Below are 19,264 nucleotides of genomic sequence, written 5' to 3' on the forward strand. Positions count from 1 at the left end.
TTTTGTAGTGAGAAAAAAGGTTTAATTCCAGGTTAAGAAGAATGTGGTACCGCGAGTAAGTAGAATAGGGACAGTATCGCAAAGGTTGGCTAAAATGTCTGACCCAAGATGACCTGAAATTCTTTCCAGGACTGATTTTTCATTCCCTCTACGTTACACGACTGCAAAATTTCTTTACTCCTTAACGATTAACGGTGCGTCTAAGGGTTAATAACGTTTCTTCTGGTACGACAAGTGCAATATCTCGTGAATGTCATTGGCAGTAATCTACAGAGCAAACGGAACGGCACTGTTGTGCGGTGAACGAAGTTGAACTGTACTCGTCAAAGTCGCAAAGAACTTTTCCAACAACCTAGCTTTATACCAGCATACACACTGCGACAAGAAAGTAATGGAACCGAAAGGAATATAAAGAAATGACATCTAAGATAACATCCTTTCTACTTCCTCTGGAAACAGTTCACCAAGGATTCATTGCGATGCTTATAACGTTGGAATAAGTTCTCGGAAGACTTCGAAAGTTCCTCTGCAATAGCGTTTCGTTTCTATGTCACGTTCGTTTGTCTGTCAGATACGGAATGAAAATCTTAATCTTCGATTTTAGTTTTTTGCTCTGGCGCAAAAAACGATATCGAGCGAACGAACGAGAGGATAGTTTAAGCATGGCTTCTTCTCGTCACCAAGAATCACAGAAAAGTATTGCCCATGCAACGATATTTATTTATTTTCAAATACTAGAAATACGCGTCTAGAAAACGTTATATTCTTCGACTCGAGACGTTGCACAGAATCATGGAAAGGGAAGAAGCTATGAAGAATAGCTGCTGTTTGTTGCAATTGAACGTTCCAATCTCGCTGTTTACTCGGTTTCTAAGGTTCTAACGAAGACGGTGAAATTTTCGGCGGCAGGTGACTCGTTGATTCGACGACGTTCCACCATTTTGCCAAAGTATCGCGAAGCGAGAACAGCTATCCTCCCCACTCGCGTAGTCGAGCCTTCCTTCGAATCCTTGCCTAATTAATGAAACTCGAAGATAATCCACGCGCGCATTAACAGACAAGGGACGCCGAAATGCTTGTAATAATTTGCAAAGTGACTTCGAACGCGCGCGTGCTAATGGATTGTCCGGACACAATAAACCGACGGGGTATTGTTGACGAAGGGGTACGCACGGGACCGCCAACGCACATCCAATTAAGTTTCGGGAACCGATCGCGATACTTTTAATTAGCGATCGTCGAAACCGTTGACAAACACGTTTCTTCTTGGAACACGACGCTGGATTACAAGGGATATTTATTATTATTACTAACGTCGACAGGTATTAACAGAGCTCAACAAATATAATCTCTTTATTTTGTATCGTTTCCTACTGATAATAAACAGATAAATAAACGGTCGGGGAGACGACGTTTACAATTTTTTACGCGTGGCAATCGAACAAGTGACTGTCAAACCAAGAGAGCGTATTTTTATATTCATCGTGGGACGTTGAGGAGAGTGGGTGCGAAGAGGACAGGGTGGCGGAAGAAACGCGGTAGATTCGGAACGAGAAGAGACGAGAAAGAAACGACGGGATCCGTAGGAGCTCGCGAAGGAAGTACCCGCTGGGACGAGAGAGACACGTCCACGACGCCTCTCGGCACAATTGCCAGAGCTCGGCAGACCGTTTTGTAACAAGAACCTGCTCCGAGATATCGACTGTTCTCCAGCCTTCCGAATGAAAAAATAATGAAGTGGATAGAAGATGAATGCATAATAGAATGTGGGGGGTAAAAAGAGCGAAACGGGGTGGAAAGAGGACAGACGAGGGAGTGTGTGCAAGTATACATAAGAAGCTCGGTGGAGCAGCACACGGAGCTACTAAATTAATTATTAAGGTATTATTGATCTGAGGCTGCGAGCGAGCCGTGTGACCGATATCAATCGTGACACAAATCGCATTTCGCGCGCATACTGCGACCAACTTGTCCAATTGATCGCTGTAACTGCGACGCGACCACGAGAAAGTCGTTCCAAGTTAATGATTTCCTCGATCCGAGCTATACTGCTGATCTCAACCGCGACGAAACACCGCTCGAAAATTGTTTGTCCATTTTACACTTTAATAGCTGATCGAGGTGAAGCGTCGAGTATCATCCGAGGGGTGGTTTTCGTATTATTTTTACATAGTTTTTGGTTTCAAAGAAGAGCAACGTTTAGCGATTCGATTCGTAAATGCCAATGCGTCAACGATAGAACAATGGAGATAGATAGAACTCTGTAATATCGTGTTTCAAAAGTAACGATTTTTAAATTTTAATTAATTGGAACACACGCCCCTTGGAACATATAGGGTGGCTGTTCGCGTAACCGGATAGGCTCCCAGTAACGGGACACTTGGCTAAGTTTTTCCTTAATAATTAATTCCTGAATGCATTTTCTCGATATAATGGTAATTTTGAAAATACGATTTCAATTTTTGTATCGAGATGTCGCGTAGATAAAAGTAAACAAAATCAATGATAAAAAACAATTCTTTTAATGTCTGGGGATTATGAAATGTTATTTCTCCTTAAATGACCGATTACGGTATATGTATAACCCGGAGGTTCTCCCTTTTCCTACGCTAAAGTATGAAATATGAGAAAGATAATGGAAACCACATTTTTGTTGATGTTTATTATACAATTAAAAAACAAAAAAACCGAGAAACAAAGCAGGTAAAAAATTTTTAAAGACTACCTTACTTTTCAGCACGCCCATCCTGTCGCAATCCCACAATCTTGAATGTTTAATTCAATCATCGGTATCGTACGTGTTATAATAATTTCTAAACGGTTCCTCGATCGCGAGAAACCCATCACGAGCCGGTAAAACAATCCTGCGTGAATTTTCTTCCAACGGAAACGAGGAAGTTATTATTACCATTGCAGGTATAAAAAGCTCTCTTTTTACGAACAATCCGAACAACCAGGAAGACGATAACGCCCTAATTTTAGATACTCGTTAAGAACGCGAGAATGCACGCGATACAAATGAAGAGCGCGGAGCAAAGATGATGGATGAAGGATCCTCGGAGGTGTAATTTTCATTACGGCCACGAACGCCTCTCGAGGTTCACGGAACGAGCGTAAAGGCGTAGAAAATAATCGAGCAAGAATCACGAATGGTCGCCGCTTAATACTCGGTTTTCGCTGGATTACCGTTATTTAATCGATTGCCGGTAATACGAGGCCGCGAATCGATAGGGTGCCGTTTAGAATAGCCGGCCCCAGTGACGTCTATGACAGACATTACGAGAAAATTATGATCTTATCGCTTCGCAGCTTTCACGTCGCTATTAAACTCTTGAGCCGAAATCAATTAATGGCACGCGTCGTATATTCCAGCCGGGCCGGTGATTGGATAGTTAAAAAGGGACGTCCGAGGTTCGCGCGAACGTGCGAATTAACGCACACAACCGTTTCTTCCGACAATATTTCGACGACGATGAAATAAGCCCACCGATTTCTGCAAATCGATGATACTAATTCCGCGTTAATTTGTTATCTGTTAGTTATACTCCAATCTACCGCGCGTTCGCTTTTAAAGCGGGATTATTGTTTAACAGGTCCAAAAATCATTGGTGTTTCTCGTAAATGAAAATAGCGAGTCAAAGCTTTACGATCGAGTGTTGTCGACTACTCCAATTAGATGTGACATATTTGTTCGTAGAACATTGTTAGTTTGGTGTGTGGATTGAGTTGTTTACTTTGCAACTTACGATCTCTGTACATGTTTCTTTTCTTTAATAGTCAAAGTAATTAGAAAAAGGCACTAACGAGGACATTTAATCCCAAGTACGTTGAAATGGTATTTAGTTACCGAGGAATTAAAACTCGATCCGCATGGTTTATCGCGAGTAGACAATTTCTGCGCCGGTTCTGCAGCCAACGGCCAGCGTATCGCAGAGGGAAAAACGTATTCAGCGGTTTGTGCCCAACAAGGGTATCGCTTAACAGACCACTCGAAACTGACTTAAGTAGATCGCTATATTTGTTCCGTCGACGATACACAGAATGCAGCCGACGCGAAGAAACGATCCTGTGCAGAATCAATCGAAACGATGGGGGAGGGGGAAAAAACGCGGTTGGGTATTCGTCAGGAAATCCCGAGTTTTTTAATATGACATCGGGCCTTCTGTTACCGAAGGGAACAAGATACGCGACGCTCCGGGTGACGCACCACGCGGACCCGTGGTTTCAGAAAGGTTAGACGTAGGGCCGGAGAAGTGATCGAGAAGAAAAAAAGAAAGTCGTGCAACAAGAATCGCCAGAAAAACGAGAGAGAGAGAGAGAGAGAGGGAGAGAGGGAGAGTGGGAGCAAGGAATGCGTTTCCGTACGCGCGAGCAAGAGAAAAAAGACGCGGCGGCGGCGGTGGCCGACCAACGGGGTTGGACAGTGACGAGCGGGTAGGTAGGATCCACAAAATAAACTGAAACCACCCCCCTTTCCTGCCCATCCCTTGGACTCTCATTCTAGCCGCGTCACCTCCACCTCCGTTGCAGCCTCACCTCTGCCACCTCCAGCTATTCCTCCGGACCGCCCCATACCATCGGCGTCGCCCTTCCTCGGCCACCTCCGCGGGTACCTAGCTCGGCCAAATAAATTACACCGCCTCGTGACGCGAAAAAATCCAACGAGTCGCTAGAGTGAACAAGCGCGGCCGAACGGACGAAGACAAGCGACCGGGCGACGTACGAAGAAGCGAGAAGGCAAGAGGAGCAGTATGCGGATGCCCTGGACGCGGACGAGGAGTCCGGCGACGGCGGGGACGCCGTTGGTACGAGAGGGAGTAACCGTGGATAGGAAGAAGAGAGGCTCGACCGTCAGCGGAGACGGGGAAAAGCGAGAAGGTCGAAAGGGGAAGCGAGCGAGATGGAACGGATAAAGGCCAGGCACGCGGGGCGGAAATAAAGAGAGAACGAAAAAAGTGGAAGAGGCCGGGGGTGGAAGTGGGTGCCGCGGTCCGCTTTAATTGGTTCGACGTGGTCAGATGAAAAATTCAACCACCCCCCCCCCTCCCCCATACTCCACCTCTCCACACAGCTCCTCTTTCTGCCTCCACCTCTTTTACTACCACCAGCATCGGCTCCCATCGTCGTCGGTACCGGCTGGATTCCCGAACAAACGAATCTACGCGTCTACGTGCAACCAGCCGTGGACCCTCCGCAGCCCCAGGACGATACGCACAAAGTGTATCGTACGTCCTTAGCTCGCGTTTCTGCCAAGGACAGTGGCTCGTTAACGCGCGCTCTACGAAAAACTGCGAAATAACCGGAAACGCGTTCGTTAAGCGGACTCTATGGTACGTTCGCGTCGAAACTCCGACGAACTTCGATCTCGATTACGTCGGGAGAGACGTTTGAACGACCAGGAGTCTTAATCCTTCGCCGTCTCCTTTATGTACGGGTTTTCCAACGATAGAAGTTTTAATTGCCGTAGCCGCCATATTTGTTCCGTGGGTGCTTTACGAGTCATTATAGGGAGACGCGTTGAAATTGTTAAAATTTATTATTAAACTTCCTGTTCGATTCTGGAGGAACGTCGAGGAGTCTTAATGCGGGGCTTTCTATTTTTAATAGTACACAATTTACGATTTAATCGTCTCGACGACAAAAGACAAAGAAACAAGGTTGCACGATAAAGGGCCAAAGTTTTCGAACAGTGAAAAACGAACCCCCAAAACCAGGTGAATTTGAATACTTTGGTAAGACATTTGCAACGCTTCGTTTGCTTGAACAGATGCGTTTTATTCAAAACTTTTACGCATAATAACCGGCGACAGGCGTTAGTCCGGCCATAAAACGGTCGGTTAACGACATGTTAAGGAAGATCGGACCGCGTTCCTTGCCGTAATCGTGACGAGCGTAAAATCGATCGGCGAAAACGCACAGTAAAAATCCCCCTTTTGGCGTGGAAGCTCTAATAAACTGGTAGGGTAATGATGGTCGTGTATCGGACCACCGACCTTAACTCGCCCATCCCTCATTTTAAACCACAGGTATTTTGAGCGGAGCAACCGCGTTCGTCAATGAGATCACCGGGCGGTCACTCGCACGCGACCCGAAAGTCACGAAACTCGTGGCTCCGATTCCCTGTAACTCGCTCCACGGTACTTTCCCCTCAAACTGCACACCCCTGGTATCGTTTCGGCGAAACTACCCGATCGGACGAATCGATATTCTCCGAAAACGATCGCGTTACAACCATCGTTCGTGTGATTAATTTCTTTTTCGAACTACAAGATTTTCACCGATTTCTGAGCTAGCAAAACATCAGCCTTCACCTTCCAAGGGTAGTATTTAACCCTCACGTTAGTAACCGAGTACCGAAGCAACCTTTGCTATAATTCGCTAAAAAATATTTAACGTTCTTTAAACATTTCTACGTTGATTTGTGTGTTTCAACACAAACACTTTTTTAAGTAACTATTCAGGACGAGGACTTCGAACGTGTACGCTTGTTTAATAGCCGGGCTATCGAGTATTCGTATAACGAAAATTGGGTCTTTTATAAACAGTAACAAAGAAACATTTTATTAATGATTTACAGGTGTTTAAAATTGACGGGTCTTTTTTTTTAATTTTTTACACGGTATCTGTCCTATATATTTTTAAGGGTTCGAACTACCATTTTATAAAAGAAAAACACATTTCAATTTTTGTTTGCCACCAAAGTGACCTAACCCTTTAACGAGGATAATCACAGCGCAGGGTGGAATACGTCGAAAACATTTTTAATTATCCGCTATTTTGCATAAAGTCGTGATCGAGACAACCGTACAATAAAAAATTCGAAGAATAAAATTGTAGTTGATAAATTGGGATATAAAATAATTACCGAGATTAAAAATTAATTGCACGGATGACCTTGCACTTTGAACCGGCACGCTGTCGTTATCCTCGTTAAGGAGATCTAGAACGCTAGAAAGAGGTGTTTCTGCATGAAGATTTTTCTCAAACACTGTTGACAATAGCTTTTTCAAACTTTACACATTTATTTATACATATTTCAAGAAAACATATATTTTTGTCCATATAGAAATATTAATTTATTTAAAGAAATATATAAACCGAAGGTCTTCGGTGAAAAAAAACGCTCCTGGTGTCCCTGATTTTTTAAATTCTATTCATCTGAAACAAAAAAATAACATTGTTTCGTATTCAGTATAAGTACAACAATGGCTGAGACTACAACGAAAAAAAGAAAAGAAAAAATTTATCAAACACTCGTGGAATGATGACTCTTTAAACAAAAAACAGTGAAATGAATAAAAGTGATAGCAGAATATCATGCTGGTCGTAGTCCCGATTGTAACGATACGTTTAATTTACGTGAATTTATCGATTGTTTTAATTATTGTCAAAATTTTAGGGACACCAGCTCGAAAAACATAGCGTTAAATTATGAGACCTCGGTTGACCAGGTATGCGCGCTCCCATAAAGGCTCATGCCTTTTACCACCTCGACCAACCTGTCGTGCGACGGATAGTCAATTCTATATTTCAATTCTTAATAGTAACTAATCAAGTAATGTTCTTATAACCCATTATTTCCATTTCTAGAAACCTACTGATAAGGATTATAAAATTGTCCTTTTCACGGGTTGCACACATCCAAATAACGAACGTGCGTTGTGCTAGTATCGAGTTTACGCCACGATCTCAGTATTACTGATCAAGAAGGCAAGCATAAACCAGAAGTAATATCATTTCATAATAAAACTAAATGTGGCGTGTACATATCAGATAAAATACTTCGCGAGTATTCATGTCGGAGATGCGCGAGGCGTTGGACACTGTCGTTGTTCATGATTTATTTGGGCATTGCGTGTGCAACGAATTTATTGTACGGATGATAGAAAGTCTGCCCCTGGGAAAAATCATAGTTCACTAAAAATTAAAATATCATATTTCACAAGCAGTAACAGCAACATCGAATTCGACGCTCGCGGGTAATCAAATTCGGGCGGAACGTGGCCTCAAAGTCTTCGAATTTACTATTTTTAGAGCTACGAAGCGTTCATCTCGTATCGTTACGCTCTAAATTAACGACTGTTCCACGTTTTAAGGTTCTATTCAAGACGGTAGGCTTGGAATTTGCTCGAGGGACCGAGTCAAGCTTAGAAGAACACGCTTTTTTTTTTTTTCTTTTACTCAATTTAGCGTGAAATGGAGTTTTTAACACGTTCGCTACCACTATACCATTATAGCAATTCTGTCTTAATTGGAATTTACGATTCGAAAATTCGACCGTGCGGAATACGCGTTGTCGTATCGTTGCAAGTTTCGTGCCCGAAATTGGAATTTCGGCAAGACAACGTCCATCGGACGGTCAACGCTTCGGAGTGCTTCGAGCGCACTCGTGTCACAGTTATTAAGTGGCCAGCGTGTTCTCCAGATTTAAACCCTATGGAAAATATTTGGGAACCATTAGTGCGCCGTGTTTATGCAAATCGTCGCCAGCATGACACGGCAAACTATTTAAAGAACGTAATTCTCCAAGCTTTTGGCGTTACCTTAGAAAATTACTACCGAGACATATTCTTCGGACATTGAAGATCGAAACATGTTTTCAGTGGGTGGTTGGAAAAAATTTGATAAAGGTCCCTAACTGTTTCTCGACTGGAAAGTTTTGAATTCAATTCATAAATTTTATTAACTCTTTAGTCGGCTCTTGAGTTATACTGTTTTTAAATTAAAATAACTTGTGTGAATTCGACTCGACGAACTATCGACTGCTTTTGAAGACGGTTTGAGACACCCTGTTCTACCGGCAATAGCAAAGCACACGCTACTGGAAATATTATAATAAGGAATCGCGTGCGTGTGACAGCGGTCGTACCGCAATTATTTCGAGCCTCCGTCGTAAACCACAACGTCGACGTACATCGTTAGCGTCGAGACAACGCAAAGAAAAGAATTATCGATTTATCCGAACGTCTAGAGTAGAAGACCCCCTTTAAAACCAGCACCTCGGGTACCGGCGAACGAAATTCAAGAGATTCCACGGTTCGTCGGGGAAATCGCGCTCTCGCGAGACCCGGGGGTTGGCGCGCACCTACGTATTCTACGTTTCTCTCTTTATTCCCCGGCGTTCCTCGGCCACCCCCGTCGTCGCGAGGCGCGAGAGAAGCATTATTACGGGCGCGTCAAACTGTAAAACGGATCGGGAATTTTATTCACGGTGCGAGTCGGCGTGAAAGACAGTGTGTCACGGGGGTGGTTACAGCGGTTAGACAGCGCCGGGGCTAACGTAACCTAACCCCGCTTCCGTGATATCTCGAGCGTGTGCGCGGGGTATTTCCATCTTTCGTCGTGCCGGTAACAGGGCGCACCGCTGCTCCTTTGATTAATGCTTTCCTGCGGCCTGAAGACGAGGGGGGAGGGATGAAGCGGAGGCGCAGAGGGAGAAGCAGAGACGGCGGCGAACTACGGACTAAATCCTCTCAGGGGGTGGAGCGGAGAACCGTGAAGGAAAGAGGGACTGAATAGCGGTTCCAAGAGCCAAGCGTGGACACGCGAGAACTCATTTCCGGTTCTACCCTTCTCTCTTCGTACCCCTCGGCCTCGTGTCATCGTCCCGGCGTGCTAATACACGGAGACCGCCCGCGCGCGTCGAGAAACGTTACCCACCGGAGGGAACACACTTAAGCCCCGCTCCGTAGACTGTTGTGAATTACACGCGACCATCCGTGACGCGGTGTCTCTGGCGAAGTGGATCGCACGCGCGCAGGGACCCGGGGGGGCTCGATTCTCAAATCTTGCGGAACGCATAGCCGCGCGGTCAGAGGCCAGGCCCTTGTATCGATTGCGCCGGGGAACTCCGATGCGCGGTAATTTCGGGGAAACGTTTCGATTAATGGGGCGTTAATCGGGGAACAGGAAGTCGGGCTCGGTGTTTGCGGACCGCGAATAAAACGGAGCACGGAATATGCTCGGTTCGACCGTCGAGTACACGGAAGTATCGCTCGCGATCCGTGTACCGTTTATCGCTAACGCCTATCGTCGTGTCTCGCTGTGTTTCGAAATTCGCACGTTTTAAAAAAGTAAACTTTCTAATTGTAATCGATACCCACGATGCACAAAAGAGAAAAAAATATTGATTATTTCAGCTTCGATACGCTTGTAGAAATCCTCGAGAATAATGCACCGACGATCAAGGTTATTCAGACGAACCGAATTCCTATTCTCGTCCAACGTACAAGCAGGCGTGAGAAATCACCCCTCGAACGGCAATTTAAAATTCTTTCCTTCCGCCTGGGAATACACAAACTCCATCGACGGTATCCGAGGTATACAAAAGCGTCGCTGGAAAATTTACAAGGTAAAAAGCAGCTTGACTTCGCCGAGCCATCGGAGGAAGATTTTAATAAAATTGTTCGCGCGCGATGAAGTTTGCGTCGCACGACCGGATGCGAACGCGGGATCGTTGGCGCGACGCGAAGGTATAGGCATACGGTGTACAAGTGGAATTCTGAGCAGGAAACTAAGTACGTTAATTTCGAACACTAAAGCTCGCAGTATGTGACGCGGTATGAATGCATGAGATATGTGAATTACACTCCATTGTCTCGAGGACGCCGCTCAAATCATAGCGTTGCGCGGACAAAGGTCTCGGGTACCAAGTACGCCAAGTTCAGACCCGGTTCGAAACTTTTCACGCCGGAATGCGAACAGAAATATCCTACTAATACAGATAGCTGGGTTTATCAAACGCGCGGCTAGCAAAATGTTTCGCACTCGGCTGCGGGTCAAAGTTTTCAGGTAGAACGGGAATTCGAGCGAAAAGGGTTTCCACTGAATTTTGATTCAAATTTTTCACGCGACTAACCGGTTAATTAAATAACGTTCAAACTTCTCTCGTACCGGACTATGAAACAGCCGACTATGCGAAACTCGACCGCCGGTTTCGCAATCGAACACGGTATCGCGCCCGAGGCGTTAAAATAAAACGATATCCAAAACGATTGGAAAACTAAATGTATCCTTGGAAACGTTAAAGAAACTTCCCAGAAAGGCTTTCGAGGGGAGGGTAGCGAGGCAAATTTGCCGCGTCACGCAAATTCCCAGAATTATTTGCCAGCTCGGTCAATACTATCGCGAACAGAAGCTTATCGTTCGGGCAGAAAGTAGCTCCAAGTCTTACGAGTATCAATTAATATTACATTGTTTTATCGGAGACGGTAGCAAACTGCAAATTGGTCCTATCGTGAAATTCAATTCAACGTATCCGAAGCGACGCGCGATCGACCGATACTTTCATTTCAAAGACGGTGAATCGGCCGCGATCGTTGGACGCGATGATTCCCGTGGACATACAGGAAACAGTAGGCGAAGAGGGTGTTCGAGGGGGAGGATGGCATTCGCGTCCACAGAACGAAAACACGTATCACGCTCGTAGCTCCAGTTTCGAGCTGGGTATTTCCACTTTTTCACACGTCCCGGCACTTTTCTCGATGCGATCGCGCCGGCAATACGATACGTTCGGTACACGTGTGCGACAGGACGAACAGGTCGTCGGGTCGATCGCGCGTGTTCGCCAACGATACACCCACACCAGCCACGGTAAATGGGGCTGATGACGGAGTCCGGTCAGTGGCTCAACTTCGAACAAACTTCCAGGCACCCTTGGGGCTCGAGGGATTGCCCGTGTAAACGGCGCGTCGTTAGTTCTCTCGCAGACGGCGAACGAAGGGTCCGAGAGAAAGAAAGACGGACAGCGGGAAGAAGTACGGGCAGGAAGGGCGGGGAACGTCGCACGGAGCCGTGACTCGGGAATTCCTGCCGAGGACTTTCGGGATTCGACGCGACAATCGAGCACGACATGGACGCGTATCCGGTCGTCCGGCTCGGAAGCAATTTGAACGCTTCGCCATTAAACGATGGCGAAAAGTACGACGCTGGTGGGAACCGAGTACACGATATTGTAACCCAAGAGTCGAAACAATATCATCTTGTTGCAATTGGTGATTCGACCACCTATGATTTAAGATTATACAGGGTGTTCGGCCGGCCCTGGGAGAAATTTTAATGTGAGATTCTGGAGGCCAAAATCAAGATCACCAATTTCTTGAACGAGGCTTCGTTGAGAAGTTATTAACGTTAAAGTTCTGTGGAACAACAATCTGCGAAAATCTGAGAACAATCTCCGTAGAAAATTGCGAGTGAGAACCACCACTACAGGCGGAACTTTACACTTTAATAGCTTTTTAACGAAGTCTCAATCAACAAATTAGTAATCTTGATTTTCGTCTTATTTTGCTGTCTAGAATCTCCCATTAAAATTTTTCCTAGCATATTGACTGTACATGTCTAAACGATAAAAAATAATTTTCCCTTAATTGTGTCCAAGGGTTAAAAGCGACTTGTCTCCGGCGTGTCCAAGTTTTTAGGACCCCGTGGGTGTATTCTCTTTTGCAGGGTGTCGTTGTTGTTATTATTATACGGGGTAGTAGAGAGGGAGACAGATAGGAAGGCGAAGGGACGATGGTTACGCGAAAACACGGTACACTCGCGAAGGAGTACTTTAATTGTCGAGAAGCAGGCGGGTCGAGGGAAAAGCGACGGAACCGGCGCGCGGAGTCCGAGGTACAAGACTGAGAAAAATAATCCAATTTAGTGGGAGAACGCGAGCGAAGCGACAGCGCGCAGTTCGCCTGTTTTCACGGTTTTTATAATTACACGCCACCTCGCGTCGCCGCCCTCCGCGGGGCTAGGTCGCGCACTTTGTCGTCGCGATCCTGACAAAGGAGCGTGTTTTCATGGATATTTCACGGAGCCGCGGCGAAAGGAGAAACTGTGCGACTTCTGGCTTGTTGCGGGTCGACGAGACCCCCGAACCCACGCTCTATGGAACACGCTGCGCCGCGTTGCTGCCCGCTTTGCCATTTTACCCTGGACAAAAGTCATCCAATTTTTAGGGAGCACGCGCCGGAGCTAGGTATTGCGAGTGCTTTTCGCGTTGCGTTCGTTGCTAAGCTTTATCGTTATGGAAACGGAACGGCGAGGCCGCGTCCTGTTTGGCCGAGCAGACGTCCGTCAGTCACGAGTCACGGTAAAAACTACGCCGATAACATTTCCCTGGAAGTTGTTGTTCCGAAAGCATCGGGAATAATGCATCCGTTACGCGGTACGTTCGCTTTTCATCCCACGGGTTCGCTACGATCCCCGACCATCTGCTCCGAACGCGTTAAACACGCGATACGGTTTTGTAGAAAATTTCCGAATAAAGATTTTCGCTAAACGAAAGGGAAGGGACGTTTAAAAAATGTTGGATCAAATATGCAATTTATGGAGCTCAGGGTCCAATCGTTTAATTTTGGCAGAGACCTCGAACGAGAAATTTTTCGATATCGTAAATGTGATCTACTTTCGGGGGATTTCAGTTACCGTGGTCAGCGAAGAAATATGAAGGTAACAAACGCCAGGAACGCTTAGTTTACTTAAGAAATTCGTCGAGTCGATTTCGCCTTTAAAGTTCGTGCCCCCGAGAAACTGTTGTTGAAACATGTTCCATTGTTACAATATACCTCGACCGGGTTTCTCCGTTCTCCGTACAGTCAAAAGGTGCACCAAGAAACTACCTTTTCCTCGCAACACGAAACGTCCGTTCCATTCTCCAGTCTGCCTGTCATCGAGCGTTTTCAGAGTTTTATCGTTCCTGCTCGAGATATTTCAGCGATACGTTGCAACCGGTCGCGTAATACGACGACTCCGGTTTTATTTCCTTCAACTTTGAGCCGTATGCTACGAAATGCATCGACGGGTTTGATGCGTTCGAACGAAACTGGACTTTTCTTTTGAAATGGCTAAGAACTATACGAGGATATCTTGCCATCTCCTCTGACGACCGCCGCTTTTATTATCCACGGTTCTTCTCGAAAAAATATCTGCGAGTCTACTGGGAAACGGTTTCGCTTTTTATGAATTATTCGCTTTCTGGTCGCTTCGTGTCCAAGTTTTTTTCAAATTCGCGAATGCCCGAAGGATATCGACGAAGGTCGAATTTCGTAAAGAAACATTGATAAGCGGAAACGTCGAGAACGTTTCGAGATGGAATTCTTTTTCTACAACGCATACACAATGGACGCGTCCGAGCGCAAGAAAGATAAGCGATCTCGAACGTTCTCGACGCCGTCGTGCACAATTTTTTCTCCATAAAATTCAAACGAGTCCCCTCTAACCTTCGTCGCTCTCTGCGCATTCAAATTTGTCCATTCTGCACACTTCCTCCTGAATTCAGTAACCTTATACCCACAAACTAGGCGACCGGTTAAATTTCTACGAGACTCGCGGTACATCTTCCTGCGATCTCGAAGATTTAACCAAAATTTCCAAGCAAATAAATGGACTGTCTTCGTAAAAAATAATTTCCAATTCGATTCGTCGAAAGTAAATAGTAGCGATATCGTAGGTTCCCGTTCGAAGAGTCTAACTTCCGGCAGTAATGTCCCAATTGTTTGGATAAAATTTCGTCGATGTCCGCGTCGTCACTGTGCGGCTCGCATGGACCAAGGTATGCTCGTCGGGAGAGACACTTCGGCCGCGGATTCTTAAATAGCGCGTAACAGGTGGGTCGAAGGCCGCGCGCGCTCGCAAAAACAAAAGCGGCCGTGGATACGCGAGGAAGCGCGCACGAGGAACAGGATTAAACTCACGTGTCCGAGCTTCTCCTCCTTCCGCCTCTTGGGATCGCTCTCGAGGTCGGGGGTGCGGCTGCGGAATTTCTCGGGCGGCGAAACGGATCGTCGTAGTCTGTCGTCGGTGAGGGCGATCGGCTTGCGATCCTCGGGCGTCTCCGCCGCTGCTCGGTGCTGTTGCAGGTCCGACGGTTTCAGGAGCGCTTGCGCCTGCGCCTGGACCGCAGCCGCGGCCGCTGGATGCGGGGGCGGCGCGAGATGTGACGGCACCACCGCGGCTGCGGCCGCCGCGGCCGCACCTGCGAAGCCCAACAACCCGCCCGGCGGAAGACCGCCGACCACCGCGCCGTGGGGCAGCTGCTGCGCGTGAATCTGTTGCTGCAACATCGGGAACAGACACGCTCACGATTTTTCTCAATTATTGCTTTCCCCCGACTGTTATCCCGCGCAACAGGGGGGAAGAACCCTGCTGTCAAAATTCTACCTTCTCCGGTGCATTTCTCGATGCTTTCGCCCTGACTCCGAAAATGCAAAAACACTGGTTCGAGCTTTGGTACATGGACTTGTGTTTATGTAGGATTCTGTTTCTCTTGGTATCTCTACAATGGAATTAATAAATTTGGTGTGTATGGGTGTGTATCGATATCATCAAAATGGTAGTTGTACACCCCGAGTCCAAAGATGCTAAAAGCTGGTTTAAATTTTTTTTATATGAATGCTTGTGTATGTGTGAGATTCTGTTTTGCATTATATCTGGGGAGTAGTTTACTACAAAATAAAGAAATCTAATGTGTATGGATGTGTATCGAGGTGACTGAAATGATAGTTTAATCCCCTGTCTTCAATGAACGTATGTGGGAGAAAGAAGACCAGTGTCGAGTATATACGTTTATAGGAACTATCTAATCTTGTCAGCACAGAATTTGCGTTCTTCGTGGAATGTGTATCATAAACGTATAGTGAAAACCAAAGAAAAGAACAAATAAAATATGCATTCATAAAGTACCGATCTGGAAATTCTGTTTTCTACTTTGTTACGATTGTTACCGTTTGGAGAAGCTAGAACGAAACTTGCATTTATCGTTAATACGCTCCTTATATATTTTTGGTAGTTTGGAGTGTTTTTTTTTAGAGTAATTTTGGCATGCTCTAAAACTCCCAGATGCAAGACGGTTCTAGTATTTGTATACTAACATCTGAACATCGGACCCAGCTACGTCACTGTTAGAAGAGACTCTGTAACATATATTGGTACTAGCTACAAATTGGAACACATCAGGGGAGACATCTAGGCATCGGCATCTCGTTTGATTCTGATGCAGCTAGCTCTACTGTGTATCTGGTACGGACGCTATACGCCATGTAAAATCCTAAATTCAAGTATTTTCAACATTTCTGTCTAAATGAAATGGAACGTAACTAACCAGTTGAAAGAATATCATACAATTCGAGCCAATGATTCTCATATATCTTTAAACACCTACTCGCGCGTTTAAAATACGCGAGTCGGCGTGTAATAAATGTTTCGTTCGTATCGGAGACAATAAATTTCGAAATGAAACGTTCGCTATTAAACATCTTGCTGGCCACGAGCCAAACTCAGACACAGAGTAACGCTAGGATGTCTCAAAACATGCCCTCGTAGTACAGAGAAGCTTGAAAGACTGAAAGACTCACCAGTAGCTGCTGTAGACCCTGTTGTTGCTGCAAAAGAGTTTCGTAAGAGTTAGTCGGCCACCATTTATTTGCGAGTTATGTTCAAGAATGAAATTGGAACGCAAGCAGCGCGAATTTGTAACATACTGTGCCAAGATCAATGTCCGACTGCTTGCCAAAACTATGAAGTTAATAGAATCAATTGTAGAGAAGCTCACCCCAATAATAGCGTTTAGCTCGGACGTCGTGACTTGCTTCGCTCTCTCTACGGCATTGGCCACCTGCTGCTGATGCTGCAAGCCATGCTATCATTATCGCGTCGTTGTCACTTTCGATCGCGAGATTGTACGGCACGCGTGCCAAACAGAAAGTCAAAGACTCACCTCTTGTGCCAGGAACGGTAGTAGCTGGACGATTATTGCGTTCAACCTCTTAGCGATCTCTGTCTGCAAGCACGATGAATTACGCGATTAGCGGGCGAATAAAACCAAGAATAGGGGATGCGACGGATCAAAAGAAGTCTCTGGAATTTCCCAAGGCCGTTAACGATCAAAGATTATAGACAATCGATCGTTCTGGAATTCAGAAGTCCAGGTTCTGTACGTCGATGCTGTTAGTCACGAATATTCGCGCAGGTTAATCAGTGCGACTGTAGGGTATGGTGTGTGGGATGCCTCGTATTACTCGACCCACGCGACGTATCGTCGAAATTACGAGTGACACGAAAGAAGGTCTAACATCGTTCGATCGTAGTTCGTTGAGATTTACCGACTAGTTCAGTGGGAATATCTGAACGAAACGCTATTAGAAACTTGTATATTTTATAGGGGAAACTGGGTCAGTTGCAGGCCATCTTTATTCCTGTATTTGTGGTTCAGCGAAACATTTTAAGACAGGAACGAATAAGATTCTTAATTAATGTAACAGTTTTTCATTTTTGATTTATTTGGAATTACATAGCAACGCAATTCCATTATGGGTCTGACAGGATATATCCTCCATGCGGTCGACTGTCAGACGATCCACCGTTCGAGGGTTAAGGTCTATCGATTACAGGTCATTCTATACAGTTTAATAGCACACAGAATGTCCCACGTCACTGGGAACAATACACAATTTTGTCACAGGCAATCGTAATTTCAATCAACCCTGAATTTATTCGAGTTAAAACTTTTCTTGTAATTCGAACAATAAGAGTGACACAGAAGTTATCGAAACGTTCGAAGGGCATCGATCTTAATAAATTGTTTAAATCGCGTCGCGCGTATTGGCCCGGTGTCACCAAAAACGACAATACTAAAATACACGGCAGTTTATTAGCGGGGGGGAGGGGGGGGGGCGCAGGAACGAGGGGCGACACAAATTTTGATACCTCGTTTCGATGCGTGCACCGACAACTCGACGAATTAATTGAAAAATCAGAGAACGGGCCGCGACTGTAAACCGAGCGCGGACAAATCGCGAAAACACCGTAAAAACGTCATGAAATTCTGGATTACGTTACGGTGATTGTACTGCGCGTAACGACCGTTCGATGACACGTGAGTTCACCCATGCTACGGAAAGAGAGCAGTTGCTCATTAATGCGTGTCGATCGAATCGATTCTACCGATGGCCACGTGACTTGCTCACAATAGCGATCTCATGAAAGAAGAAAACAGAACGCGCAGACAAGTGACTTGATAGTTGCGATAAAAAATAGTCGTACGATATGAGTGAAAACCGTACGATGTGATTCAAAAATCTTTAATTTAATACGGTGTTTTTTTTTGAGGTCCGAAATTTTGTTCGACGACATTTTCGACCGAGAATTTTTACAAGTTTCAGGAACATTCGTCGATGGCCGTTTACGGAACAATTACAGTGTTTTTTCCGTTATCGATTCGAATAGTTCGACGTTGAATAAAAAAGCGCATCGAACCGCAAACAGCTGATGCACCCATGCACCGAGTCACGGCCAACAAACAATAAACACGTTCGTGTATTACGCGATCGCGACAGATTAGTTTCAACAATTACCTGCAACGAGTGCGAGCAAATATGGTACGACGACGAATGTCGCCCGGAATCGACGCGATCGGTGCACGCGTCGCCTAACACCGATACCACGGCCAAATTGCACCGAAGCTTACTTACGCAAATTATTTATCGAGCATTCCCCAAGACGTAGCTAGCGGGGCGAAATCGGATAATCATTTTTGGCACCGACGTGTTCTGGCCCGTCGCCTAATTGCAGCGCAGTCGATTTTCACCCATAACAAAATTATTTCGTTACGTGTTTCGAAATCGAGTTTCAGATCCGATTTTTGTATTGTAGTCACTTTTATCGATGCGAATAATAAAAATGGTTTGATCGAATCTAGCGGGAAATAAATAATTTTAAATCTGCAACGTCAATAATGGTGGACCCTTAAGGTTCTAATTCTTCAACGTCAGGGACGATTGGTTCGTTCGTTTATAGGGATACGATTTGGAAAATTATACACGTTTTTAATGATACTTGTAATATCACGAAGACATGTCTTAAGATGCAACTGTAAATAATAGCCATTTGCATTTTGTTTTTGCTGACGTTAAGTCGGAATGGTAGTTTTGGTTTTCAAGTCTGCGAGTGGCGAACTCGTACAAATCGTCTAAAATTGCATGGGAAAGGATGGACGGTCGGCCAAGAAGGGTTAACAGGAAGCTCGATTCCCGAGACGATCACCTTGATTCCAGCAATTTCTGGTTCACGCGTCGCGAGCATCCGAGCATGGTTTTTCCCGGGCGGCGCGCGTTGGAGGCTTCAAACCGAAAAAAATGTCATTATTCCCACGGGAGGTGGGAGTGGTTGGGGGGTGGGGGGGCGGGGGTGAAGGGACAGAAAGATGGAAAACTGCCGCGTCCACGTCAGTTCGATTTCGCCCGGTCCGAACCGGGGGAGAGGAGACGGCGGAGAAGAA

The 19,264-nt window shown here is 45.6% G+C and overlaps 1 protein-coding gene across 2 annotated transcripts in view; it reads right to left on the reverse strand.

The window, feature by feature from the left end:
- Positions 1-19,264, reverse strand: part of LOC122402720 (protein groucho-like) — a 115,693-nt gene that overhangs the window by 41,009 nt on the left and 55,420 nt on the right. The window contains exons 6-9 of one of the 2 annotated variants that reach the window (XM_043405740.1): positions 16,706-16,768; positions 16,541-16,615; positions 16,344-16,370; positions 14,685-15,044 (exon numbers count right to left, since the gene is read on the reverse strand). In XM_043405740.1, coding sequence (XP_043261675.1) covers positions 14,685-15,044; positions 16,344-16,370; positions 16,541-16,615; positions 16,706-16,768 — 525 coding nt within the window. Of the gene's footprint in view, positions 1-14,684; positions 15,045-16,343; positions 16,371-16,540; positions 16,628-16,705; positions 16,769-19,264 lie in introns of both variants that reach the window. The other variant, XM_043405739.1, reaches the window with a different exon arrangement.

Source organism: Colletes gigas, unplaced genomic scaffold (assembly GCF_013123115.1).
Source record: "Colletes gigas isolate AHSC1104 unplaced genomic scaffold, ASM1312311v1 Colletes_gigas_Sc00039, whole genome shotgun sequence".
Lineage (NCBI taxonomy): Eukaryota > Metazoa > Arthropoda > Insecta > Hymenoptera > Colletidae > Colletes > Colletes gigas.